This window comes from Trichosurus vulpecula, chromosome 1, assembly GCF_011100635.1.
Source record: "Trichosurus vulpecula isolate mTriVul1 chromosome 1, mTriVul1.pri, whole genome shotgun sequence".
In the NCBI taxonomy this organism is placed as follows: domain Eukaryota; kingdom Metazoa; phylum Chordata; class Mammalia; order Diprotodontia; family Phalangeridae; genus Trichosurus; species Trichosurus vulpecula.
In genome coordinates, this window is record NC_050573.1 from 241,356,699 (window position 1) to 241,375,064 (window position 18,366).

The 18,366-nt window shown below is 40.2% G+C and overlaps 1 protein-coding gene across 1 annotated transcript in view; it reads right to left on the minus strand.

The window, feature by feature from the left end:
• Positions 1-17,876, minus strand: part of ABHD3 (abhydrolase domain containing 3, phospholipase) — a 36,037-nt gene extending 18,161 nt beyond the window's left edge. Inside the window, exons 1-4 of the mRNA XM_036738317.1 lie at positions 17,373-17,876; positions 16,528-16,691; positions 15,198-15,380; positions 3,619-3,664 (exon numbers count right to left, since the gene is read on the minus strand). Of these exons, the coding sequence (XP_036594212.1) occupies positions 3,619-3,664; positions 15,198-15,380; positions 16,528-16,691; positions 17,373-17,519 (540 nt within the window). The 5' untranslated portion in view covers positions 17,520-17,876. The remainder of the gene's footprint in view (positions 1-3,618; positions 3,665-15,197; positions 15,381-16,527; positions 16,692-17,372) is intronic.
• Positions 17,877-18,366: the final 490 nt, after the last annotated feature.

The following is an 18,366-nucleotide window of genomic DNA, read 5'->3' on the forward strand; positions in this document are numbered from 1 at the left end:
TTGGTCTCTTCTGGGCAAAACTGCTTCTCTGCTTATCTGCTCACCCTCCTCCTCCTCCTCACAAGCTCTACTACAGGGCAAAGCTACCGAAGCAGTATCAAGTTCTGTTAGCCCACAACCTCCCTTTGCAAGGTGTGGAGAAAAAGTTATTCTTTCAGCAAAATATATCAAAATTGTTCAAAATAGATGTAAAGTCTGTCTTTCTCCTTCTCCCTATATTCAATTATAGAGGGCAGGAAAAGGCAATACAAGTACTGCGGAGAATTTTCTCCTTTCTAGGCTAGAGTTCAGTAAGCCACATAGTCATAGGATTCAACTCTTCTCCAATCATTTCCCAGCAACTATAGCACCTATCTGGATTCAGTTAGTTCTCTTAGTTTACACGGCCTTTTTCCAGTCAACTAGCAAAGCAATACCTTCAACCAGTGTGCTTTTCAATAAAACAGCTACAGAGCCTGCCTGTCAGCTCAACTCAGCTTCTGTATTCTATTTCTTCGGTCTCCACCTTCTGTGCTCTCTTGCTTCCACCTTCATCTGGTCATCTCTTATCTCCTCTCTCGGCTTCTGATGCCTCAGATCACGGTGTGACCTTGCTCTAACTTATGATATGAAACTCAAAAGTCCACTTTTCTGTCAGGTATGACCCCATCAGTCTTTATGTAATCATCCCACATTTCCCCAAAAGTAATTTATTTATACTTTCTCAGTTATAACCTCCCAACCACTGAAAATAGTCATGTATCATTGAGCGGATGGACCACAATGCAATGTAGCCATCTTTAAATTAGCCGGTGCTCTGCCTTCAAATAGGTAGTGTCTGGGGGGCAGTGTTCTCTAGGTCCTTGGAACAGACAGTCTCTCCCCAAGCTGATTTTGCCCATGTTCCTTATACAATACTTTTTTTCTGCCCCTTTCAGCAACCACAATATCCACATAAGAAAGGGATATATGTTACCTTTCACACAGATAAGTAAAACTCTCTATGTATGAAACAAAAAAAAGATCCATTTTAGTTTGAGCCTAAAATCACTGACTGAAAATGGTCTAGAGCCTTGCATCAAATGAAAAAGTAAAACCTTATCTACTTTGTTCTTTAGCGTAAGCAGAAGATATATCAACAGGTTTTGGTTTTGTTCCACAAAGCTATTTTGCTCAACTTGTTCTTTAGGAGATACGAACTTAAATCTATATAATATAATATCTAACCACAGGAAGGGAAGCAGGTTATAGATCTAGCTAGCTGTATATCAGAAACTTGAACAAATAACAGATTTTTGGAACAAGCAGTCTAATGCCTGATGGCAGGTACATGATACAGTATCTAGGATGCTAGATTTGGAGTCAAAAAGACCTGAGTGTTAATCCAGCCTCACATACTTACTAGGTGTGTGATCCTAGGCAAGTCACTTAACCTCCGTCTGCCTTAGTTTCCTCATCTGTAAAATGAGAATAATCATAGCTCCTACCCCCCAGGATTGTTGTGAGATAATTAATGTATAGAGCTATATATTTTTATCATCATTATGGATGGAGGCAGTCTACAGGATGTGATGCAGTCTCAGAAGAATTAAAGACGAAAGTCACCCAACGGCTAAGGAAGAGAAACATGGCAGATGAGTTATTTATATGAACTTATTATTTATTGTATTATTAGTTATTATTAGTTTATTTATATGAGTTATACATATATATATATATATATGCAGCATATTATCAACAAAGAACTGAAGAGATGCATGTCTGGTCCGAGGGCTGTTTGACTGGAAGAGGAGGCGACTACACAGGAAGGAAGAGCGAGGGAAAACTGATGTTCCCTCTTATTGTTTCACTAGAATCCATGCAATGTCAAGGGATCCAGGGCTGGCGTTCTCAACCGTTTTTGTGTCTGTCGTGGACCCTTTGGCGTCATGGAGCTCTCTAACAGTCTAGAGCCCTTCCCAAAATGATAGTTTTTAAATGCATAAGATAAAATAACATGAGATTATGATGGAAACCAATTATAATGGAAAATATTAAGAAAATGAGGTTCCAAGACCCCAGGTTAAGAAGTTCCAAGACCCTAGGTTAGGGACCCTTGATCCAGAATATGGACCCCAGAATTATGGTTGGAAGATTTATAGGACAATAAGCTCATTAAAAGTAAAGGCTATGGGGCAGCTAGGTGGCGCAGTGAGTAGAGCACCAGCCCTGGAGTCAGGAGGACCTGAGTTCAAATGCGACCTCAGACATTTGACACATGCACTAGCTGTGTGACCTTGGGCAAGTCACTTAACCCCAACTGCCCTGCCAAAAACAAAACAAAAAGTAAAGGCTATTTCCTTCTTTGTATGTTTATTCCAATTAGGAATACCATGGGGCTTGGAATACCATGAGTATGAGATAAATTCTTACTGAATGACTGAAGAGTCAAACAGAATGAGGAGTATGGATGGGTTGGGACCTCTCTTCTACTGAAGTAAATACCTATATTGCTTAAATCACATGTATATCTGAGTATCAGAGTATAAGGAAGGACTTCCTGACAGTCAGAGTGGTCCAGTGGTCTCTCTCCTTTACTTACGGTGTTTAAATTGAATGGACAATCATTCATTAAGAACTTTGGAGAGGGCGTTCATATTCTGGATAAATATCCAACTACTAGTGGTGTCTAATAGAAATGAATCTCTGTAAGCCACATGTTGACTTAGAAAACCACAAATTAATATTATCTATGTTGTATTACATGTTTATTTTGTTAAACATTTCCTAATTACATTTTGATCTGATTCTAGCTGTACTTGGGGAGTTGTGCAGGCTATTGCTGTGCAAGGTAGGAGTTTGACACCTTTGATCTAGACCTCCGATGAGGCTTTCCCATTCCAGAAAACATTCTTATCTTTAGAGTAGCAGCATGATGTATAGGAAAAACATTAGGGGTTAAAAACAAAAATGAAAAAAATTACTCAGGACATGTCCTTTAACCTCTCAATACCCCACTATAAATGACAGAGAAAGTGCCATCTCTGCATTAGCTTCCTCACTGGGTATGGTAAAATCAGACAGTCCAGTCCAAACAAAGAAGCCAACATTCAGGAGATCTGGGTCCCAGTCCAGATAGGCCACAAACGGCTCCATGATTTTGAGTACCAAACTACTCATTTTGGGTTATAGGTAAAAGATGAAGCAGGAAAGAGTTCACAAAACATTTTAGACATCCTCTAGTCCAACTCCTTATTTTACCGATGAGGAAAGTGAGGTCCAGAGAAGTTACCTGTTTTTCTCAAAGTCACAGTGAGTTGTGACAAACCTGGGACTAAAATACAGGTTTCCTAACTCCTCAAATATTCTTTTCACTTAGCAAAAGAAAGGTTATTTCACATTTAGATCTGGGTATTCAAATATATTCTAAATAGTTAAGTTCTTCTATAGAAACATGGGCTTACATAGGTGCATTTAATACTAAATCAACCTTGATACAAAGTCATTTTCTATTCAAAGGTTAGGAGAACTATTGAACCATACTTCTGAAAAATAGCTATGCATCTCAAAATAGAACATGCTTTTAAGAAAGTTCTTAGCTTCAAAAACTGAAATGCTACTTATAAAAAAGTTGACCTTTTTATTTAAAGTCATTCTTACCAGAAGATTCTCACCCGACACTCCTCTGTTGTTAAAAACCACACATCTAAAAATCAAGAAAGTAATTTTCATTATTTCAAACTTTTTTGGTCACAAAGTGTATGAAAATCTTAATTAACCTGTATTTTTAAAGCAATTAAAGGTGTAGTGAAACAAACTGAAAGTGATTTCTTCTTTACCTTATGTAAATGTCTACAAATCTCATCTGATTGAACTTATGTGCACATAAGGTATACCACTGAATTCATAGAATAGGCACTTAAAATGTGTTTAGTATTACTAATAAAATATTTTTACTAATTTCTTCCTATATTTGTAATGTATACTTGTTAAAAACCATTATAAATGAGAGATTTCAGTTTCAAATAACAGAAAAATACTTATTGTGAGAACAACAAATATGCTTGTCTGTTGTAAAAAATATTTCCTGCTTACATGTATGCACAAAGCGTTTTTTTCCCCAAGGTGTCCCATAAAGGGGGAACAACCAGGACAAGTGGAGCAATTCTGTAAGTTAAAACAAAACAAAACAAGGAAAACACTCCCTTCTTCATTATGTAATTCCCAGCAGAGATCTTGAACTGATTTAGCTGACCTCAAAGTCTGACCCAGACAATCTAAACTGGTAGTTGCTATAAGCTATCATTTCTCCCTGGTTCTCACCCACATTTAAAGTAGCAATAAGTAGAAAATTAAGTAGACCTTCAACTGTGTGTCAACTGAAATGGTGTGGCTCTAGAAGGCTCATGTATGGCAATCAGCTATTTCCTTCAAGTGTCACCCTAATCTCTATCATGCAGGCACCCCAACTAACCACAGTCCAAAAACATCCTCTTCCTGTGATTTATCATCAGGTTTCCTAATAAGATGCACACTATCTCAAAACAAAAAGTATTGGGAATTGTACATGATAACCTAACTGCTCTTCTACTCTTTGGTTCATCTGGACTTCTGCTTTCAGCCAGAGTATGGTGTGACTTGGAGGACTACTGGGGATAACCAAGTCTTTTCTAGGATAAGCCCACTCTGCTCTGAATTCCTACCACAGTTATAACCTGTCCCACATATTTGGGCACTTTAAAATAAACTGTCCAAAACATTTCTAGTAAAGACCTAAATATCCACGAGTGTGGAAAGGTTTATGTTTTCTGTATTCTTTTTGGATCTTAGTAGGGAGGAGAATAAGCATTTTCATAGTACTTACTATGTGCCAAGCACTATGCTAAATACTTTAAAAAATATTGCCTCATTTGATCCTTACAATAAGCCTTAGAGGTAGGCGCCATTATTATCCCCATTTTACAGTTGTGGAAACTGAGGTTAAGTGACTTGCCCAGGGTCAGCTAGTTAGACTTCTAATAAGTGTCTGATGTCAGATTCTAACTCAAGTCTTTCTGATTCTAGGCCCACTGCTCTCTTCACTGCACTACCTAGCATCATGCCATTTTATTTTAAGTGCTATATGGAATTCATGTGTTTCCCCCCATACACTTGCAAAACCCAATCTGATATGCATAGTTTACTTCTCTTCAAATTAACTACTTCACTCTTGTCCTTATTAAAATTAATCTTGCATTTGTCTGTTCATATCTCTTACTCATCTAAGTCATTTTAGGTTTTAATTTTTTTCTTAAGGATAGTTTATTATTGTGGGCACTCAAAAAAGCCTTAGTGAGCTAGATGGTATACAAAACATATACATAAACATATGTGTGTGTGTATAAATAAATAAAATGAAATCCTCTACTTTTAAGGAGCTAAGGTCCGACCTCCTCAGCCAACATGGAATCATCAGCATATGCTTTTGAAAGGGATTTATCTCCACAACTAAATATGAAGAGGAAAACTGCGGTAGGACTCAGATAGAAGCAATACAATATTTTAAAATCTAAGAAACAAGTTTCAGGACAAACGGTCAGAGGAACCAGATTTATTTATACTGCAAATACATAAAGAAACATTGGAGTAGTGTTAGCAAGTAGCTGGTTTGTCTTTCCCTTGACAGCAAATGGGAAAACAAGCTTCACCTGGATATAAATTAACTACTATATAACTCTATAGAAAGCTTTCCAAGTTACACGACAATTAGTGATCAAGTTAGTTGTAACCTTGATCTTCCTTAGCCTTTTGTGAGGTTTTGGGTGCAGTACAGTTAAGCCTAGCTGCACCAAATTTGGAATCAAGAAGACTGGCTTAGAGATGTGGTTAGTAAGTCCTTAACCTCTCTAGAATTCAGTTTTCCCATATGTCAAATTAAGGCAACAACACTTCAAATATCTACTTCAAAGTACTGTTGTGAAGAAAGAATATTATAAATGGTAAAGCCTATACAACTATGAAATACTACTTGTCACAAGCATAGTCTTTAAAAAGCCTCTTAGAGTGAAAAAAAGCTTTACATAAGGAAATACCCACTGAACCTGCCATGGTGTCAACACCACTATCTAAAAAGGGGACAAGACAAAAGATGACTGGAAAAAAGGACTGAAGTACAGTAATAGTTACAAATAAGATTTTCTTTCACGTTTCAGACATGGGCTAAAATCTCTCGTATGGGAAGAAGAACCAGGCAATTGCTACCAAATACTATCTCAATGTGCTTTACACCATTTCTTCCAGGGTTGGAAACACACTGACCTCCTCCCTTCACCAAAAGACTTCCACAATGTGATAGGGGTACAAAAATGTAGTACACAGTCCCAATCTCCAAGTAGATTACAGTATAATTGGGGGGACAAGGTATGTGCACAAGAAAAATTTTAAATTAAAGAATACAAAGCAAATACAACAAAAACTAATTCTTATGTAACTTTAAGGCTTACAAAGTAACAATGCAAAAACTGACACAAATCCATTATCTACACAGGCTCTGACTTGGAAAGGATCTGGGACCATTCTAAAACCCCTAATTAAAGGAAACCCATGACCTTTTGAGGTACACATTCTACTTCTGGATAGGTCTTATTGATAAGAAGTAATGTGAGTTTAAAGAAGGAAGAGATTTTTGTGAGCTATAGTGGTCAAAGAAGGAGACCTGAAGCAGGACATGAAGAAGATAAAGACAAGAAGAGTATGGATGACATTCCAGGTTGCAGAGAAGAGCATGGGGAAAAAAAACAACAGAAAGGTAGGAATGTATAAGGCATGACAGAGTAACAGTGAGCAGACCAGTCTCACTAAAGTAAGCCTACAAAAAGGGTAGCAAAGGCAGATAAATTTAGGAAGGTAGGTTGGAACCAGATTATGGAAGGCCTGATCACCAGTCATAGCAGGTGAATATTTCCTATTTTATTCTGTCAGAAAGCAGGAGAATTAAAGTAAATACAACCATGTGTAACTTTTCCCAAAACATGAAGTCCAAGGTATTTAACACCACGTTTGAAATAAGCATGTCACAAACTTTAATACAGTCAACTCTTGACTATCTGTCCTCCAGATTCATAGACTCAAAATCCCTTAAAGTTCAAAGGGACCACAGAAATTCTCTAATACTACTTTTCATCATTCCATTTGAGGAAACGAAGATAGATTAGTCAAATAACTTGTCTGTGGTAACACAGCAAGTCTGTGGTATTGGGGGACAGCGACAGAATTTATCACCCATCTTCACAATACCTCAAACTTTAATTCTTCCACTAGCTTCAACCTATTCTCTGCCAATTCCGTTTCCAGTGTAGGAATCTTAAATGGTTGGAATTCATCTGTAATTCTTCTGTCCACCACAAAATGGTCATAAAGAAAAGGCAGAAAGAAGTAAAAGACTCAGATACACTGTACATTTTTTCCTGGGATTGATTATAATACCTCGGCCAGACTGTCCTGCCAGGGGGCAGAAAACAGGTTGACTTTCTGTGACATGGAATCCCTACATAGGACTGTAATGATAATTAAGGTGGAACTTTTTGCTGTTGACCTTTAATGATTCTGGCCTTTGTTTGAATGGGGCAGATAGAGTGGGATGTTTTTGTATTTCTCAGCACTGAGACATTGGGAGCCATTGATTTGTGTCTGATGTGATATTGGGGGTGGGGAACTTTTCCACACCCAGCCTGGGTGAGATCAGGGCCCTTGGGGCCCTGAACAGGATATATAAGTGCAGAGGTTGGCGTTTTCTCTCGGAGCTCTTAGCCACAGCAAGAGTGGCACGTGACTCTGGGCCAGCCGTTGTAATGAGCTCCCCGGCTGAAGACTCAGATGTTGGTAACTACAAATTGTATTTGGTCTGTAATTCAGGGTGCTGGCTTTTTCCCCTGAACTAGGTGGATGTTATTTGTATGCTGGATTAAAGTAAGATTGTTAACCCCTTAACGTTGCTTTCCTTAAGTAAAGCAGATCAAAAGGACCTGGGCTTGCAGTGTTCTGTGAGCTGGTTGTTGTTGGTTTTACACCCTCACAGCAGCTGCTAGCCGGATTGTTGATACAAGGACTCACTTTACCTCATATTGCTTCAGACACTTCCTAGAAAAATTCACATTTCTTCTTAATCATCTAGAGTCTGGCTGAAATGACAGGAGGTTTAATCCCTTCTATGCAATTCACTTCAACAAACATGTATTAAATGCTCACTAGGCACTGGGATTACTAAATCCCAAGATGGAACAGCTTCTGCCTCAAGCACCTTCTAAGTACTTTAGTAATTATTTAGATTGATTCAACTCAAGACCTAAAGGAGGTGGTATATAACAGATCCATTGTTTCACCAAGAATGGGCACCTACTCTGCTTGCACAGATCTTAACCTATCCATTCCTTTTCATTTTGTGGATTCTTGCCCATATGGGGTGGAGGGAATTGACTGTGCGATGCAGAAAAGATGAAGGAGGTAATGGCAAATAGCCCCTATTCTCTCAATAAGCATGAAGTGAGGTGTTCTGCTCATGGGAAGAGAGAAGGCAGGTGGTGGTATGGGAGGCTTGAGGAGTGAATAAGGGATAAGTATTGGCTTTCCGTACTAAAGGCCCAGTTGAAAGTAGCTAACATCAGTTTATAGAGGATGCAGTCAGCATGGTTGCGTGTCTTTCTCTAGCTACGTTCAGCAGCATGTGAGTAGGAGCTGAGAAGGCGGAATGTAACACCAATCCAGAGCTGGGGTTTGGCAAAGCATGAACAGTGATAGCACAAAGAACGGGCTCTCCAGCTTAAGAGACATCCTTCCATTTACTCCAAATTCCTTATGTTTTCTGGTTAACAGTGATGCCAATACGGATGTAGTTTAGTTTCTCCAGAAGTCTATTAGCATGTTGGTTGTTAGCAAACTTTTCAGTCAGAGAGTACCAATCTTTGTAGATGATCCACACAGTATAAATTTCAGCATCCTCCATCCTGCCTCTATCACTGTGGAGTTACATAAGACTGTGGGCCATTATACATTTCTATCTGTCTGATGGGTTGCTATGGCCAAGGAATTCAGTTGTACTTAGGTTGGTCCTCAGACAGCAGATCCAGTTTGAAATTGGCACTAGATTCAAAGCCTTTCCAGCTTGGTTGAAGCTGCCTGGGTTTTAACTGTGTTTGCGTAGCTTTTGAGAACTTACACACTGTATACATCTTGTATATACCTAGTTGTTTGCATGTCTATTATCTATCGTCTCTCTTGTTAGAATGTGAGCTCCCTGATGGCAAGTACCATGTTTTTACTTTTCGTTGTATCCCCAATATCTCCAGCAATACTATTCACTGTGCCCAACCCCTACAATCTAGCTTCCATTCTCAATGATTCACTGAAACTATTTTTAAAGGTTACCAATGAGGGTCAATTAAACAAGAATCTCGGGCAACCTAATCGAGAATCCTTTCTACAACATCCAAAACAAGTGGCCATTCCAGCCTTACCTAAAAAACTTCAGTGACCGTTAACAAGAGCTTAGATTTAGAGCCGGAAGGGACCTAAAAGGTCATAGTGTCCAATCTTCTCATTTTACAAATGAGGAATCTGAGGCTCAAGGAGATTAAGTGGTTTGTCCCAGGTCAAATAACTAGTAACTGTGAGGTGGAATCTAAGCCCAGGTCTTCCTTACCAAGTCCAGTGCTCTATTTACTACCTCCCTACCCCATGCTGCCTTAGAATGCACTACTCCCTGAGGCAGCCCACTCCACTCCACTCTGCAACAGCTCTAATAATTAGAAAGCTTTTCTTTACATGGAGCTTAAATCTGCCTTTCTAAAACTTATACCCGTTGTTTTTGTTCTTCTCTCTGAGGAAGAACAGAACAAATTTAATCTCTCTTTCCTATGAGAGTCCTTCAAATTCTTGAAATAACTTGAGGGTTAGAATCTCAAAGATTAATGAATGTACTTAAGAGTGATGGAAAGAAGCAGGGTAAATATTGAGTAGCAACATATTTACATTCACATTGTGATGTAAGACGTCATCAAAAAAAGGCCTCATTTCTAAAATATATAGAGAACTGAGTCAAATTTATAAGAATACAAGTTATTCCTGAAATGAAAAATGGTCAAAGGATATGAACAGGCAGTTTTCAGATGAAGGAATTAAAGCTATCTATAGTCATATTAAAAAATGCTCTAAATCACTATTAGAGAAATGCAAATGAAAATAACTCTTGAGGTACCACATCACAACTATCAGATTGACTAGCATGACCAAACAGGAAAATGATAAATGCTGGAAAAGATGTGGGAAAATTGGAACACTAATGCATTGTTAGTGGAGTTGTGAACTGATCCAACCATTCCAGAGAGCAATTTGGAACTATGCCCAAAGGGCTATCAAACTGTGCCTACCCTTTGATCCAGCAATACCACTACTAGGTCTGTATTCCAAAGAGATCATAAAAAGGGAAAAGAACCCACATGCACAAAAATATTTATAGCAGCTCTTTTTGTGGTGGCAAAGAATTGGAAATTGAAGGGATACCCATTAACTGGGGAATGATTGAACAAGTTGTGCTATATGAATGTAATGGAATACTATTGTTCCATAAGAAATTATGAGCAGTTGGATTTCAGAGAAACCTGCAAAGATTTATATGAACTGATGCTGAGTGAAGTGAACAGAACTAGAACACTGTATGCAGTAACAGCAACACTGTGTGCGGACCAACTTGATAGACTTTTAGCTCTACTCAGCAATGCAATGATCTAAGACAATTCCAAAAGACTTATGATAGAAAACGCTATCTATCCATATCTGGAGAAAAACTATGGAGTCAGAATGCAGATCAAAGCATACTATTTTCTCTTTTTTTGTTTTTTCTTTCTCATGGTTTTTCCCTTTTGTTATGATTCTTCTTTCACAACATGACTAATGTGGAAATCTGTTTAATATGATTGTACATGTATAGCCTATGTCAGACTGCATGCCATCTTGGGGAGAGGGCAGAGGAGGGAGGAAATTGAGAACTCAAAATCTTATAAAAGTGAATGCTGAAAACTAAAAATAAATAATTTTTAAAGAACATCAAAGACAAAGGAAATGGGTTGGTCATGTAACAAGAATGAAAAACAAGAGAGAGAATTTGGTACCATGGTACCATGAAGATATTAAAATGGTACCATACAGATATTAAAATAACCAGAGAAAGGATTATAGCACATGCAGTAGATATTCTAAGGATGATTTAGAGAAAGATGTAGATAAGAATCACACAGAATGATAAAGTGTGAAGAGACTGTGACTTATACCTGCACTCATGAAATCACGAGTCTAAGGAGTTAAATGAATAGCTAAATTAAGAACAGCAGCAGCCTAGCATCCAGATGCTACAAGAATTCCTTTCTTCCCTATTTTGGAGTGAAAATGTCGGCAAAATATTCAAAGTAACTATATTAATTAAAAGTATATATGATAATATGAGTTAGATTAAGAGAACTCAATATAGTTTCTTGGGAAATCTGTTGTCATGATTTTCTAAGAATGACCCTATTTGGAGAAGAAAATGGCAAACTATTCCAGTATTTTTGCCAAGAAAACCCCATGGACAGTGGGGTCCACGGGGTCACAAAGAGTCAGACACAACCGAACAACAACAAGAATAACCTGTATGCAGAGAGTAGCATAAGAGCCATCATTAAGGAAATATGACTGAAAAAAGCATTAGGCCAGTCATAGAGCAAGAAGTAACAAATGAAAAGGCCAAGAACTTCACTAGCATCCTGGCAATGTTAAAAGATCTCAGAGAAGGTTACTTGCAGAAGGTTAAAAGCCCTAGAATAAGCTTCTAGTATTCTGGTTATATCCTCTCTGGAGTATTTATGGAAGGCTGTGAAAAGCAATCACATACAATCTGTAGAGAGAGATGGACTGCAATCTGCATTGGCAAAAGAGCATTTACATGGATGAGAGCATGAGTAGTGAAGTTTGATTTATAACTAATATCTATTAATTATTTGTAACCTAATTTGCTACTTCTAAAGAGATTTGAAACAGTTATTCTCTTATGTAGGCCAGACATTCTACCGATAATCTTAAAATCAATGTTTAATAAACCCTTGTTTTATTATCAGTGGAGCCAAGTTCATTTAATTGTTTTAAGTTTCAAATTCGTAGAGTTCATAGGATCATAGAAATTTAGCATTAGAAGCTGAAGTTAGAGGCTTCAAGTGTGATATGTCTGAAAACAACAGGGATTAGCTTTTGTATGTGTTAACTAAAGTATAGAGAATTTGTTAACTAAAAGAAGAATAATTTTATTTTTTTTAAATCTAGTGTTTTATTCCACAAGCTAAGAGCCCAACTATTTCTAGTACCTAGATTACATCTAAACAGTAATGAATTAAATGGTTCCATAATGACAACCACGTTCATAAACTTCCTTAAATGCTGAACTTCATGTCAGGTAGTGGCTTAACTGTATTCTACTATGTAGAACAAAGCCCAGTAACACCTTGTTGAGATGAGCTGTCAGGAACATAGAAAATAGAGAGCTAGTCTCAGAATCAGGACAATTTGGGTTCAAGTCCTACCTCTGACCCCTACAGACTGTGTGACCCTGGGCAAATGACATGACCTCTTAGTACCCCAAGCAGCTTGCGAAGATCACAAAATGAGAACAGCTGCCTATCTACCCCAGTACAGGGAGTTCACCACATGTCCAACAACAGTCCCTAGTCTCTCAATTTCAACAAGTCAGAGGCCTAGAACTGGTTTGTCCCCTAGGTTAGTGCAGTATAATGTCAAGTGCTGGACTGGGGATCAGGAAAACCTGAGTTCAAATCCTGCTTCAGACTCTTATTAGCTATATGACCCTAGGTAAATCACTTAACCTCTCTCAGCCTCAGTTTTCTCATCAGTAAAATAAGGCTGATAATAGCACCTAACATGGTTGTTGTGAAGATCAAATGAGAAACAGTTTAAAAATGTAAAGCACTACATTATTATTCATTATTATTATTATTACTACTTAAGAGCCTGAGATCACCATCTCCGGAACCTCCAGGCTATTTTTAACTCCGTGACCTTTGAAACCCAGGTAGCATTTCTTTCCATTATTTACCTGGTTCTGACCTGGATTCTAGGACTCCTCAGCGCAAACAGGTGAGGTTACCACTAAAGGCCAGTGAGTAACCATGATGATCAAGGTCTATTCACTCATTCTGCTGCCGGCAAGCTTGGTCAGATGAAGATCCAAAGTTTCTTAATCTAAAAATAGTTTCTAGATAGGCTGGATCTACAAACTTTAGAGTCTGGTCTAGTCCAATCCCCCCTATTCCATATACCAAATTAAGAAATGCTTCTTAAGACCCGGGGCGATTTCTTAAATATCTGTGTATTTCCACTTCTCCCAGTACCCGACGCAGAGCACTGCACATAGTAAGTGCTGAATAAATATTTGGTGACTGGATCACAGTTAACTAACACTGGAGATACAAGCAAGCTAGACTCTTTCCTACTTCCTGGAAACCCAGGGCAAGATTTTTAGCCTAAGGATCCTGACAGTGGTCTGCGACAGAAGGAAGTTTTGCCTAGTGGTAACTTGGGGCTTATGTCCAGTCCCAAGAGGTTTTTTTTAATAGCTTCGAAAATGATTCAGGCCAAGCCTAGAGGTAGCAATCCCAACAATAATGCTTTCTGTCCACATCTAATGTTTAACAAATACTTAAGATCTAGATCTGCCATTACAGCTCAGCCTGATTGACTAAAGACTCTAAACATAAACTAAAAACTTTAAAAAGACCTTAACCTGAGATCATGCCTAAAAATTTCCCTTCCACTACAATTCTGGTATTTAAGAATAATACAAATGCTAAGTGTTATCTGGCGCACAGGATATGTTTTATATGTCAAAACGGTACAAGGTAGCATAAGCATAGTGAACAGAAAGCTGATCTTGGAGCCAGAAAGCACTGCTTCTAAGCCCCTTTATCGTTGTTCAGTTGCGTCTGATTGTTCATGACCCCTTTTTGAGGTTTTCTTGGCAGAGATACTGGAGTGATTTGCCATTTCCTTCTCCAGCTCATTTTACAGATAAGGAAACTGAGGCAAAGAGGGTTAAGTGACTTGCCCGGGGTCACACTGCTAGTGTCTGAGGCCAGATTTGAATGCAAGAAGATGAGTCTTCCTGACTCCAAGGCCTAGCATTCTATCCACTTCACCACCTAGATGCCCTTAAGCCCCTTACATACTGCCTATATAATCCTTAGCAACTCATTTAACCTCTTAGCATTCCAGGCCAGACTCTAATACTATGAGTACCAGAGAAAGGACTAACCTGCATTGGCAGAGCGGGTTTCCTCACTGAGGAGTACTCTAAATCAATGAGATCACAGGTCTAGTCCTTATCTCTATACAAAAAGGTCAGTCAACCAGTTGATACAACTTTAGTGAAGAATTTCTTTTCCCTAGTGTATGAATAACGATGTGTGGGGATTTTTATTGACAAGTTCATCCTCCATTTTCCCTAAAATAATTGTTCTGAGTTGGATAAAAGCATTACTCAATTTTAGATGCTCCTCGCATAAGATGTCTATGTCCTTCCTCTTTAAAGCTAGCCTTGATGGGGATTACTATTTGTGAATTTGAGTTTGTTAAAGACTTAACCACACATGCAAAAGTCCCTTTCAACTACGAATATTTTTGCCTTAGGATGCAGAGATAAATAGAAATAGGACTTAAAATTTGCTGTTACCAAGGTGCCTGGGCAAAATAAAATCATGCCTGGAAACTGGGCTAAGCCTAGATACGAAAAAACCCCGCTGCAGCAGCACTTGCCATAAGCCCTCAACCTTTGGTCAGACAGAAGAGAGGTGGATCATCTCTGAAATGATAAGAGTGACCTTGGAACAAACTCTAATGTTTTAAGTGTTTTTACATATTTGGGATATGGCCCCACACTTGAGAAAGAAGTTGTTCATTCTTCAACCAAGCACTTAATGAAACATTAAGGAATATAGTTGTGCTCTTAAAGGGTTGTAGTGTGGTTCCCCATAGTGCCAACTAGGTCATCATCTACTCCTGATGCTCTGTCAATCAACTCTAAAGAAAATAGCAGTAGAGGTAGGGAGGAAAGCATGTATAAAGGAATGTTTAAATTATGCCAGTATATGAAATATGTATTTATCATCATCATCATCATGTATTTCATCTATTTAATTTAGCTAGAATAAAACACTCAATGGTACCTGTATCCTAATTCTTCACTGAACTGGACCATATGAAGGATGTAAGATTCTTTGCTTGTTCCTGTGAGGCCAGGCAGCAATAAGATAGTCGGTCGTGTGCTAGCATCCAAATAACACGTACTCTTATTATTATCAAACCAGTCCAGGGATATCTGTCCTCCATCTGTTGTTTTAAGAAGCTCACTTTAAAAAAAATTCAAAAGACAAAAATGATTCTCTTTTGTAACCTTTATACTTGGTAACAGTGAATCTTAATTTTATTTTTAATCTTAATTTTATGAATCACAGGTCTACATTACCAGATCATTTAAAAATGGTTATGCTTTTCTACATTTCTGCACACTTCTGAGAAGCCACATAAAAGCCACTTTCTTTCAATGTAAGGTTATTATGATAATTAATAACGTTTGGTTTTGAGTTATCTTCAGCAGCCTGAATAAAAAAGATGCTATGTAATAATTATTATAATAATGACTAATTTTCACAGTGCCTGAAAGCAGTCCAAATTCTCCCATTTTCCTATCATTATGAAATGGATGAACAGCCAGTATTATTTCCAACTTGATTAATTTCATCTAGGAGGTCAGTGAATTAGAAATATATATAATTCAGAGCTTATGTTTTCAGCTAAACCTTGTTATCTACTATCAATATCAAGTAAACAGATGCCACTTTTAAAATATTTTAAAGTACCCATCAGAAATCATCAATGCACTCACACTATGCTCCCCAACAGTCAAAGTTCCAGGCAACAAAAGGAACTCCAGAAGGACTAGATGACTCAGGGAAATTAATAATAGGCACCATCTCTGTCTCCTGGTTACTGCTACATTCTGGACTGTCTTTAGTGCCTGAAGGTCATTACTATCAGAATCAATTCATTCACCAATATAAAGTGACCTCAGTACATAAGTGAAGTTCACATCTCACAGCTCACAATGCATACCACCTTTTGCATTTTTTTCTTTTGCATCACTAACTGCTTATCTTTCAGTTTCCATGGTGCATATCACCAAAGGATTTAGGTACTCTGGGACCGCTGCATGACTTCTTGGAAAACAGGCACAAAAACACTTCTTTAATTCTAGAGATTGTTTGATCAGTCTAAGGTCAAAATTTAAGTAGAGTGGCAGTAACTAGAAACATCAGTATTCCATCTGAATTACTGTATTTATTTCTGGGCCCGGATGCCTTTCATTCACACCTTTGCCCCACATACTATATTTAGTAAACAGAAGTACTAAGGCCCAGGCATTGGATGGTGATGGGGTCCCTTCCTGCAACGCAATAAGGATGACTATGGAGGAAAAAACCCGGTAAATTTACTTACTTTCTGTACTGCACCTGGGGCTTAGAAGTGATGAAGGGTCTCAGTAAAGTCTGCCCCCTGCTCTCCCAGCACCAAATGGTGGGGTAGTAGGTTTCTGTCACTACAGGGCAGTGGTCCTGAAGGAAGCGGCTCAGACTCTCACCCCCGGTCACCAGTTGGGGTTTCTGGGAAAGGCCAGTCCAGTGAAAGGTTAAAAAAACTGTGGTTAGTATTACACTATGTGCTCGCACACGGTCATCCTCTACATTTACCACGAGGCCTACGGCAAGGATTTCACAATGAATCGGAACTACGGACTGCAAGTTTTATTTCTGAAACGGCTCCGGCGTAGGGTAGGTTGGGCAACGAAGCCACACCGAAGTTAAGAGGACACACACAGCACCGTGCTATGGTTCATCAATTATAAAGCGCCTCGCTGACGGCACGGCACGCATTCTAGCGGGGTGCGCTCTGCGGTCAGCCGGGGTCGAGGGCATTTCTGGGGAAGGGACCCGGCTTGCAGCTCCTCAGCGCCCTAAGGAGATGAATACGGGCAGCTTCGGCGCTGGGGCGCGGGGGGAAGGGTCCGTTTCCCGCGTCTTCCCGTTAAAAGCATTTACTTTGGCTACGGCGTGAACGCCGGTAGTTTGGTGAAAGCAGTCATCCTTCCGCTCTTTTTCAAACCAGGTACCTCACGCTAGAGTCACCTGCATCCCGGCGTAGGAATATTCAAGTCTTCTCGGCCTCACTAAGTACGACGCACTTTGTCTCCCCTCCCAGCCCCCATCCCTCTCCCTCCGCTTCCCACCCCCGCCCCCCGGCGCGCTCGGGCTCTTCAGTCCCCCACCCCCACCCCCCCACCTCACCTTGGCAATGCTGCTCAGGTAGTAGCAGGCGTAGGCAACGCTGAAGCCCAGGACCAGAGACAAGCCCACGCCCGAGCCCAGGAACCCGACCCGGACTTGGTGCTCCAGATACAGGGAAAACTCCCGGGACAGCATGTCCAGGTCCATGGCCAGCCGCGCGGCTGCACCGTGCGCTGCCTGCCGATCGTACGCCGGGTCCCGGGAGGATGGAGAGGACCGGAGCCCCCCCCAGGCTGAAGCAAGAAGACGCGCAGCAGCAACGGGGCCGGCGGCCGGCACTCCTCTACAGCGGCTCCTACCGAGGAAATGGGCCGTTTCCGCCTGCTGGAGCGGGGCGGGCAGAGCCGAGCAGGAGACGTAACTGGGGCCACCCGTCACCGCCTGCCCTGCCCTGCCCGCTGCTCTCGCTGCTGTCGCCGCTGCCGCTGCCGCTGCTGCGGGCGCCGCCGGCTCCTCCCCAGTTTTATGGGGAGGCGCCCCCGCCTTCGACTAAGGAACCTTCCAGAGGAGCAGGCAGGAGCCTAGGGCTGCCCGGAGGGCTGGAGGAAGGAGTGGCCTGGGGAAGTGGGGGGCGGGGAACAGCAGAAACCGACCCCATTAAAAACTCTCCAGTGAACGGAGTCAACTTAGGGTCACTGCTAAATAATGAAAAGGTCAGGCTACAGTCCCTTTTCCTGGCCTCCGGGCAACGATATGCGGCTATGACCTTGAGCAACCCCTGCTAGGAGTGGGTTAACCCTCGCGGGGGAAGGCTTACGGAGTGTAGGGAGCAAGTCCGGGACCGAAGATGGGCTCCCGGGATAGGGGAAAAAAGTGTTAGGAAAGTCACTGCGTAAAGTGAAGAGAAAGACACTTACGCCGCGGCCTGCAAAGAGTAACAAAAGCCGAGGGGGGCAGCGGCAGAGCGGAGGGAGTGACTAGAAAGGTTACTCTCGATAGAAATATGAACACACAATCATATTTGAACGCTCACAGATTCTACATCACAAGCATG